This window comes from Guillardia theta (assembly GCF_000315625.1).
Source record: "Guillardia theta CCMP2712 unplaced genomic scaffold GUITHscaffold_29, whole genome shotgun sequence".
Lineage (NCBI taxonomy): Eukaryota > Cryptophyceae > Pyrenomonadales > Geminigeraceae > Guillardia > Guillardia theta.
In genome coordinates, this window is record NW_005434645.1 from 9,715 (window position 1) to 19,356 (window position 9,642).

General features: G+C 54.5%; 4 protein-coding genes across 4 annotated transcripts in view; 3 read left to right on the forward strand and 1 right to left on the reverse strand.

The window, feature by feature from the left end:
• GUITHDRAFT_137982 (hypothetical protein) overlaps positions 1-1,702 on the forward strand; it is a gene marked incomplete at both ends in the record, with an annotated part of 4,921 nt that extends 3,219 nt beyond the window's left edge. Inside the window, 3 exons of the mRNA XM_005833507.1 lie at positions 467-1,356; positions 1,409-1,522; positions 1,570-1,702. Coding sequence (XP_005833564.1) covers positions 467-1,356; positions 1,409-1,522; positions 1,570-1,702 — 1,137 coding nt within the window. The remainder of the gene's footprint in view (positions 1-466; positions 1,357-1,408; positions 1,523-1,569) is intronic.
• A 1,184-nt stretch (positions 1,703-2,886) lies between these two features.
• Positions 2,887-4,094, forward strand: GUITHDRAFT_107372 (hypothetical protein; the record flags this gene model as incomplete). The annotated part of the gene is made up of 5 exons (XM_005833508.1): positions 2,887-3,087; positions 3,229-3,575; positions 3,626-3,692; positions 3,750-3,833; positions 3,885-4,094. 5 exons carry the CDS (start codon positions 2,887-2,889, stop codon positions 4,092-4,094), a joined length of 909 nt encoding a protein of 302 aa, XP_005833565.1.
• A 151-nt stretch (positions 4,095-4,245) lies between these two features.
• On the reverse strand, positions 4,246-5,427 carry GUITHDRAFT_107373 (hypothetical protein; the record flags this gene model as incomplete). The annotated part of the gene is made up of 9 exons (XM_005833509.1): positions 4,246-4,257; positions 4,303-4,384; positions 4,433-4,480; positions 4,530-4,600; positions 4,643-4,814; positions 4,866-4,951; positions 4,996-5,079; positions 5,128-5,151; positions 5,305-5,427. The coding sequence occupies 9 exons, from the start codon at positions 5,425-5,427 to the stop codon at positions 4,246-4,248; spliced, it is 702 nt and encodes a 233-aa protein (XP_005833566.1).
• Positions 5,428-5,779: 352 nt separating this feature from the next.
• GUITHDRAFT_107374 (hypothetical protein) lies at positions 5,780-7,385 on the forward strand (the record flags this gene model as incomplete). Its single annotated transcript, XM_005833510.1, has 12 exons — positions 5,780-5,798; positions 5,847-5,901; positions 5,940-5,967; positions 6,144-6,193; positions 6,356-6,414; positions 6,537-6,579; positions 6,733-6,766; positions 6,857-6,916; positions 6,964-7,031; positions 7,077-7,110; positions 7,170-7,205; positions 7,338-7,385. The coding sequence occupies 12 exons, from the start codon at positions 5,780-5,782 to the stop codon at positions 7,383-7,385; spliced, it is 534 nt and encodes a 177-aa protein (XP_005833567.1).
• Between the last annotated feature and the right edge of the window lie 2,257 nt (positions 7,386-9,642).

The window sequence follows — 9,642 nt, forward strand, 5'->3', positions numbered from 1 at the left end:
AGGAGGAGGAGGAGGAGGAGGAGGAGGAGAGGAAGAAGGAGAAGGAGCAGAACAAGACAGCGAGATGAACATGTTCAAAGAGGAAACGTGGAGATAAGAGATGATGCAAGTGGAAAGAGGGGAGGGATAATGGGAGAGCAGAGCAGGGAAGGAACAGGGAGGAGACACGACTGGGCAGGGCAAGGGGGGAAAGCTTCATGGAAGGGTTAGGAGGAGGAAAGGAGGTCAAACTTGAGGTGCTAGCCCGTGAATGTGAAGAGAGGAGGCTGTGAGATCGTGACGGTGAGAAGATAGCAAGGGATGGTGTATGTGGGTGAAAGTGCTGTCTGCACCGTGTTGAAGGAGGAGGAGACTGGAAGAGAGGAGGATGGATCAGGAGAGGTCGAGCTCTCATCCTTGCAGAGGCGAGATGAAGGGATGTGCTGTGCTCTACTAAGTTGTCTGAACCGTGCTTCTGATGCTGCAGGGCGAACGGGTAAAGGCCATCCTCTTCACGAGGAAGAAGGAGACTCCCGGGCTGTGGATCAGACTGGCGGAGGCGCTGGGGGAGGAAGTCGCGTTCGGGGAGGTGAAGGATGATGAAGCCTCGCTGCTCTCCCGCTTTCACATCGACGAGAACTCGCTCCCTCAGATCGTCGTGGTGTGCCCGAAGCAGCCTGAGAAGGAGACGGTCGTGACCTACGAGGGCCCGTCAGACTTCGAGCACATCCTCGAGTTCCTGTCCACTTCCGTGCATGGAGGCAAGAGAGCGCTGGAGTTGAGGAGGAGAGTCGATGCGCAGGGGGCCGAGATCGGATCGCTGAGGGCTGAGCTGCAGGAGGCGAGGGAGGCGCTCAAGGCTGCGCAGGCGGAGGTTGCCCGGTTGAGGGTTGCCCAGATGGGTCAGATAGAAGCAGCGAAGAAGCAGCTGGAGGCGGAGCTGGAGGAGTCGAGGGTACGGGAGGACAAGCTGGTGCACGAACTGCAGGAGGCGAAGAAGAAGCTCGAGAGCGAGGGAGGGGAGCTGAGACGGGAGCGGGAGAGCCTCGTGCTGCAGATCAAGAACCTGGAGCAGATCCAAGCGGCTGTTGTGCTCCTCCTCAACAGCGAGAACATCGACGATTTCTTCAGCTCCAAGTTCCGTCCTCTCAAAGCCATCCTCTTCACGACCAAGTCGGAGATCCCCCCTCTCTGGAAGCAGCTGGCGGAGGCCCAGCAGCAGACCACCTCCTTCGGCGTCGTTAAGCACGTGGAGACAGAGCTGATGTCCTCCTTTCGGCTGCAGGAGCAGGACCTCCCTCGAATCTGCGTGTACAGGGAGGGGAGGGAGAGGGGAGTGATCTACGACGGGGAAGTGAAGCTCGAGGCTCTGATCAGGTGGCTCCGGCCCTTCTGCGCGATGGCTGGACTCTGACGACCTGCTTCGCAGCTTCCTGCAGGACGCGTTCGAGGGAGGGGACACCATGATCGCCATGCGGCAGGAAGTGCATGCGGCCACGAGGAGGATCGAGGAGTTGACGGCGGAGCTGAAGGAGGCTCGAAGGTGAGTCTAGTCGTGTGTGTTCCGCAGCAGGCTGACGATGCTGGCAGGAGCTTGGAGGAGGCAGCAGCCAACGAAAAGGAGTGCGCGAGCTGCGAGGGGCTGCGAGCTCTGATGACTGAGGCTCGGTCGAGGGCGGAGGCCTTGCGGAAGCTGCTGGAAGGAGAAGAGAAGTCACCCTAGAAATAAACCCTAGAAGTAAACCCTAGAAATAAACCCTAGAAATAAACCCTAGAAGTAAGCCCTAGAAATAAACTGTCCTAGAAATGAAACCTAGAAATAAACCCTAGAAGTAAACCCTAGAAATAAACCCTAGAAATAAACCCTAGAAATAAACCCTAGAAATAAACCCTAGAAGTAAGCCCTAGAAATAAACCCTAGAAATGAAACCTAGAAATAAGCCCTAGAAATAAACCCTAGAAGTAAACCCTAGAAATAAACCCTAGAAATAAACCCTAGAAATAAACCCTAGAAATAAGCCCTAGAAGTAAACCCTAGAAATAAACCCTAGAAGTAAACCCTAGAAGTAAACCCTAGAAATGAAAACTACAAATAAACCCTAGAAATAAACCCTAGAAATAAACCCTAGAAGTAAACCCTAGAAATAAACCCTAGAAATAAACCCTAGAAGTAAGCCCTAGAAATAAACTGTCCTAGAAATAAACCCTAGAAATAAACCCTAGAAATAACCCTAGAAGTAAGCCCTAGAAATAAACCCTAGAAATGAAACCTAGAAATAAGCCCTAGAAGTAAGCCCTAGAAATAAACTGTCCTAGAAATGAAACCTAGAAATAAACCCTAGAAATAAACCCTAGAGATAAACCCTAGAAATAAACCCTAGAAGTAAACCCTAGAAATAAACCCTAGAAATAAACCCTAGAAGTAAGCCCTAGAAATAAGCCCTAGAAATAAGCCCTAGAAATAAACCCTAGAAATAAACCCTAGAAATATTATTATTGTTATTATTATTATGTGAGTTTATTAGAATGCTAGAATGTTGTTTGAGCCGCTTATCGGCTCTCACATAACAATCCCAGTCTAAAGAGGTGCGCGAGTACGGGAAGTACACGGTCTAAAGTGCTAACACTGCGGCTTCTGAGGTCTCTTTCTTCTTTAGGTCGCGTCGTGGAGGAGAGTGAAAGCCTGGGAGGGCTAGAAATCAAGCCACGTTAGAGATTTCCTCTGGTTAAAGTTCGAAGTCGCCCGCCAGTCATGAAAGTGGTACTTGACAACTGTACTTGACAACTGCACTCAGTTGACAACTGTACTAGTGCCAGCCGCTGAGCGGCCCGCCCTGCAGCCCGCCCCGGCAGCCGCCCCGGGCCTGGTGCGTGAGCGGGGATGTGGTTTGCAATAGCATATAAGGAATGGCGCGACAGGTCGGGGGCAGGTTGCAGGAGGTGCGAGGCAAGATCGAGGCGCTTGCTCGGGAGCTGAACAAGGAGATGGCGCGACTTGTTGCTGTGAGCAAGCTGATGCCCAACGAGGCCATCATGGAGGCCTACGAGGCCGACCAGCGACACTTTGGTGAAAACTATGTCCAGGAGATTTGCGAGAAGGCTCCGCAGGTAAGGAGAAAGACACGAGACGAGCGCTGAGGTCATGCGAGGAAGAGAGCCCAAGATAGATGAGTGAAAAGAGTAGACATGGATACTCCTCTGTCCTCTCTCTCCCTTGAAACCGCTAGACTTGAACTGAGTTTGTCACAGCTCCCTTCGGACATCAAATGGCATTTCATTGGCCACTTGCAGTCGAACAAGGCCAAGATGCTCGTGCAAGGTGTTCCAAACCTCTTCATGGTGGAGAGTGTGGATAGCTCGAAGCTCGCAAACCAGCTGGACAAAGCTTGTGATGCAGTGAAGAGAGACTTGCTGCAGGTGATGCTTCAGGTCAACACCAGCAAAGAGGAGTCGAAGTCAGGATGCGAGGCAGAGGAAGCAGCAGCGATCGCTAGCCACATCGTGAACAACTGCAAGCGCCTGAAACTTGCCGGACTGATGACGATCGGGAAGCTGGGAGACCCGAACCCGGAGCCTTACTTCAAGAAGCTTGTCGAGTATTCCCAGCCCTCCGCCCCCTGCGACCTTCTCATCCCCCTGGGTGCAGGTGCCGTAGCATGATCGCCAAGGAGCTCGGAGTCGAGGAGTCTTCTCTCCTTCTGAGCATGGGGATGGTGAGAACACGACTCTCACTGAACATGGAAAGACTTTCTTGACACTCTCAACACAAGAGCGGAGACTACGAGCTTGCCATCCGCATGGGCAGCAATAACGTGAGAGTCGGTTCGACCATCTTCGGAGAGCGACCCCCTAAGGTTACATCCTCTCAACTCATCGGACATGCCCTGACGGCCTCTATGGCGCAGGAGAAGTCCGGCGGGGAGCAGGCCAGTCCAGCCGTGAGTGGAGGAGCAGCAGACAAGGCAGCTGGTCAGGAGGGGACCGTGCTCGCGACGGAGGGGTCTTGGTTCCAGCAGACCACGTCCTGGATCCTTCGACATCCTCTATCCGCTGCCTCTTGCCTGGCGCTGGCGGCCACTTGCGCTTATCAGCTCAGGAGACTCAAGTTGGCCTAGGTAACCACGGACTGCTCCTGGGGGGCAACACGGCAGGGACAGATCCTAGTAGTGTCCGGATGCCAGCCTGAAGAACGGAGCTCAGCGGCCATGCTGACTAGACCATCACAGCTTGCACCTGTACATGAGAAGTAGGACTCTTTCTCGTTGATCAAACACTTGCCTGCAGAACATGTCAGCCGTGCTCCTGCCGTATCGCTCATCGCACACCGAACATCTCTGTGTTGGATTGTGCTGAGACGTATGCTGGCTGGTCGTGGCCGTAGTTCTTCTCGCAGGTGTTCTTGCATCTGAGACGCGAACCCAGTCAGGTGGGAAGTTGTCAGGACAGCTCATACGGGAAGTTCTTCTGGAGGACCTCGCACGTGTTGATGCTGGTTATGTACCTGAAGCATCTCTTACAAGGCTCTGGTCCTTCACCTCAGCACCTCATACCTTGTGTCGCATCGCTTGCCAACACTGGAGCAAACCTCCGCGCAAGACTCTCCTTGCTTCCCCACGGTGACCTGAGGAGGTTTCACTAGCGGAACGAGCATCAGGAGGGAGACCGCAACGTCTGCAGGGAGCGTGTTGCTCAAGATGGAAGGAGAGAGGCAGAATCGCTTCTCGCTGATGTACGCATTGCCGTGTACCGTGCTCTTGCTCGAAGTCCTGCAGCTCGCCCTACAGAACTCGAACGAGTCCTTGCGCTTGACGGCGTCGGCGAAGGTCTTCTTGTCCCTGGTGTCAGTCCTTCACCACATCGCACACCCTGCAAAGATCGAGGTAAACCTGCTGGCAGCCATGGCGGTGTTGCGAAGCTCGTCGTTGGAGGGGTTCAGGCAGCAGGAGACGCAGTTTTCGTAGTGGTCGCAGCACTGTAAAGTTCAGGCACAGGGGAGCGGGGGGAACATGGCGACACCTTCGTCTCTGCCTCGCAGCTGCGGCAGCTCCAGCGAGGTTCGGTTACTTTCTTGGTATCGCAGCATCCGGTCTGATAGTCTACCTGGGGAGCCTCTTTACACGTTGTAGGAAGACTGATGAGAGGACAAACCTGGTCGACCGAGCAGAAGTAGCCCTGGGCAAGAGCCCGTCAGTGCTAGGAAGCAAGAGGAGAGACGCGAAGACAGGGAAGGGGAGGCGAGGTCAAGAGGGCAGGCGCCATCATCGTCGTCGTCGTCGTCGCTTCGTGGAGGAGAGTGAAAGGGAGGGAGGAGAGGAGGGCAGCAACCTGATCATCCACCACATGCTTCGGTCCTTGTACTGTGTTCCTGCACACGCTCCCTGACCCGCTGCTGGGCTCTAGCCCGGCCGCCAGCCCCATCATCGCCATAAGAATCAAGAGCGCTGCCATGGATTCTGGACCACCTCCCCAATCATACCCATCCCATCTAGAGCAGATCTAGAGCACTTTCATGGTGGAGGCCGACGGAAGGGAGGGATGGAGGGGGGGGGGGAGGAGGGGGAGAGCAGGAGAAGAGGGAGGACAGGCCGGGGAGGGAGGCAAGGAGACAGGGTAGAACATAGAAGAGCATGATGAGCAAGTTGATGCGCGACAAGACAAGTTTGTAAGGGGGGATGATGGTGATGACGATGGAAAGAGGGGAGGGAGTATGAGCGTCTGGAGGGGAGACCTTGCGGGTTTCTCGTGCTCTGATACGCTGACATGATTGTAGAGGAAGGAAGACAGAGGAAGGATGGTGAGAATGCAAGAGGTCGTCCTCGGTGAGCCCTGCTGCCCTCACGCGCGTAAGCTTGACTGCCGTGGACCAGGCATTGCTTGCCTCGCTATGATCAAGACCATCTCGCCCGTGGAAGGTCAGAAATCGTGAGACCTGCTGTCTCCGTAGCTGAGTTGTTGTGCAGCCTTTCTTACATCCAGCTTCCTCACCGGGTATATCTTGACCTCGCCCCTCTTCTCCTTAATGCTGTCTCCTTTCCTGAGTCGACCCGTCCCCTGTCTTCCTCTCATCTCCTCCTCTCCTTCTCTCTCCTTTCCTCTTCACCATTCTCTCTCGTTCTTTTGTTCCTCTCATTCCATCTCTGTTTGTCCTGAGACGCTTACGGTAGAGCGAGACGTTGCTTTCACCCATCATGGCACAGGGTTCCGATGCTCAAAGGTGAAACTCCAGCAGCTCTGCTGCTGCTGCTGCTGCTGCTGCTGCTGCTGCTGCCGCTGCTGCTTCTGTTCCTCCTCCTCCCTCTCCTCCTCCTTTTCTCCTCCGCTTGCTGACACTTCTGCGCCATGCTTCCTTGTCTTTTTATCTGATGTGAGCTTGCAGGAGAGCTATCAAGCCGACCGGCAGCAGCCAAAAGTTCTGCTGTGCGACTTTCATGCTCGGTGAGAAGAGGAGGAGAAGAGGGAGGAACGAGAGGATAACGACTGTGCAGATCAACTGGAAGGAGCTGGGAACAAGTACTTGACTTCAGCTACTTCTTCTTGACCCCCTGACGTGCTCGTAGAATTCGACCAGACAGCAGACAAATGGGAAGAGGATCTCAACAGGTCTCCTCCTCCCGCCTTCCTCTCACCGTCTCCTATCCACCCCTTTGACATGCCTGCCTGCCTGCCTGCCTGCCTGCCTTTGCTTCCTCCCTGGTCTCCCTCCAGCCTCTTTCGTCTCTTGAGTGTGCATTTCTCAAACTCTCTTGCCTCCAGGCTTCATACCGCGCTGAACGCCGCTGTGGAAGCTGTGAGGAGGAGAGGAGGGGGGAGGAGAGGAGGGAGGAAGAGGAGAGAAAGAGGAAGGAGGAGGGCAGAAGGTGACCGTTGGAGGGGGCAGGAGGACTACACCAGCGCGTCGCTCCTACGAGATCAGATCTCGGCCATCTCCGGCTTCCAGGTGAGCAGGAACGAGAGGAGGAGCAGGAGGTGAAGGGCAGGGAGCAGGCGGACGACAGGAAGAAGCACTCGCTAGACTGGAAGGCTCTCGGGGTCCCCGACTGGCTGGTTGACCGGTAAGGAAGGAAACTTGCCCATGGCCTCCTCACGTGAAGTCGCAGGTTGGAGAGGATGGGGTTCAGACTCCCTACGCAGGTTCAGCCTCCTCCTACCTGCCCTGCCCCCGAACCGCCTCCTTGCTGACTGATCTGCAGGTTCAGCGCAACGCGATGAAGGCAATCTCGCAGAAGGTCCCAGCCATCCATTGTCTTGTTATTGTTATTCTTCTTCTTCTTCTTCTTCTTCTTCTTCTTCTTCTTCTTCTTCTGCTGCTGCTGCTGCTGCTCCTTGTCCTCCTGCTCTGATGCCTCATCTCATCACAGGCCGTCTTCTCATCTCGGGACACGGTCATTCGCTCCCCTACAGGGTGATGACCAGGAGGATGAGGAGGAAGGGAGGGAGGGGAAGGGAAGTAGGGGAAGGGAGGGAGAGGTAGGGAGGGAGTGGTAGGGAGAGGGGGGAAGGGAAGGGGGGAAAGGGAGGGAGAGGTAGGGAGAGAGGGGAAGGGAGAGAGGGGAAGGGAGGGAGGGGAAGGGAGAGAGGGGAAGGGAGGGAGGGGAAGAACGAGCTCAGGTGAGATTTTTGCAGGTCAGGAAAGACGCTCTCCTATCTAGTACCTCTCCTTTCCTGGCTCAGCGACGATTTGCTCGACGAGGACCTCAGGTGTGTAAATCTGGTGGTGGTGATGCTGGTGCTGGTGCTGTTGCTGGTGGTGTTGCTGCTCTAGTTCCTTACTTGATAATTTCAAAGCACCTATCTCTCTCGTTTCACCAACAAGGAGTCCACCAAGAGTCAGAAGATTTCAAAGGTCTGCCGCAAGACATCGTTTCTCCTCCCCACCGCGTTAGCTGCGCTCGTTTCTCCTCCCCAGAGCGTTAGCTGCACTCCTTCCCCTCGCTTGTTCTCCTCTTTGTTTGTCTCTCCTCCTCCTCCCGCCCTTCTCCTCCCGTCACGGCCGTCTGTTCTCGCTCTTGCTTGACTCTCTCCCTTGTTCTGCTGTTCTTGTTTCTTTTCCTCACTCCTCTTCCTCCCCTCCTTCTCCCTCTTCTCTCCTCAGGTCCTTGAGGACGAAATCGCTCCTGCTCCTCTTGCCGTCATTGTCGTTCCCACCCGTGAGCTCGGCGTCCAAGTTTCAATGCTCTGCTATCAACTCCTCGGGGGCAGCAGGCGCAACCCGACCCTTCAGCCCAACAGCCTCCTCCCTCAGGTCTGCCACGAAACGATGATGGACAGAAGGAGCTTGCAGTTGAGTTGGAGGAGGAGGACGAGCAGGAGGCCAGGAGCAAGACGGAGGAGGCGAGGAGGAAGTCAAGGAAAGGGAGGGAGGAGGGAGGAGGGAGGAGGCGAGGGGGGAGGAGCGAGGAGATGTAACATTTGGCAGGTGATGCCTGGAAATCGACTCAACATGTTCAAATATACAGGACCCAGAAGAGCAAAAGTCAGACCCTCGTCCTTCTCGTCCCCGTCTTTCTCGTCCTCGTCCTCGTCCTCGTCCTCGTTCTCGTCCTCGTTCTCGTCCTCGTCCTCGTCCTCGTCCTCGTCCTCGTCCTCGCCCTCGCCCTCGCCCTCTTCAATGTTCTCGTCCCCCTTGTCCCCACATTATCTCACTGTTTTCTCTTCATCTCTATAGGTGATGGGGGTGTGGGACGATCAGACGCTGAATGCGTCGATGCCGATCGAAGACTTCGGGCTGAACATCCTCAAAGTGATGATGATGATGATGATGATGATGATGATGATGATGATGATGATGATGATGATGATGATGATGATGATGATGATGATGATGATGATGATGATGATGATGATGATGATGATGATGATGATGATGATGATGATGATGATGATGATAGAGATGGAGATGGAGATGATGGAGATGGAGATGATGGAGATGATGATTATGATGGAAATGAAACAAAGAGGATCTTCATGTTTTCACTCTCTTGGCAGGGAGCTCACATCATTGTAGCAACGCCAACCTTCCTTCAGCCTCTTGTTGACAGGTTTGCATGACTTTATGATCCTCTTTTCCTCCCTCTCCTCTTTTCCTCCCTCTCCTCTTCTTGGTCCTCCTCCTCAATCTTCCGCCTTCCTCCTTCTCTCTTTCCCTCTTCATGTTTTGTTTCATCTCGTGCTACAAATAGTCACATAGCTTAGGGGTCACATTCCTTTCGAAAACGCTCGTTTCGTCGTCGTGGATGAAGCAGATGAGGTACTGTTCCTCTCTCCTTTCCCCTGCTCTGCTCTGCTCTGCTCTGCTCTGCTCTGCTCTGCTCTGCTCTGCTCTGCTCTGCTCTCCCTTCAACACTCCTATGTCCTTCTTCAGAAGCTTTTCCACATTTTCTCCCCTCTACCTCCTCAACTTTCTTTCTTCCTCCTTCGGCCTCCTCCTCCTCCTCCTCCTCCTCCTCCTCCTCCTCCCCCCTCCTCCTCCTCCTCCTCCTCCTCCTCCTCCTCCTCCTCCTCCTCCTCCTCCTCCTCCTCCCTCCTCCCTCCTCCTCCCTTCACTCACCCTTCGGCAGTGCATCACCACCTACGATGATGAACTCTCGCGTATCCTCCTGCCCTTCAGGGTGAGTCAGAAGGCCAAGGATCCTCAGCTGACCCTGCGGCGGCAGGAGGAGTTTA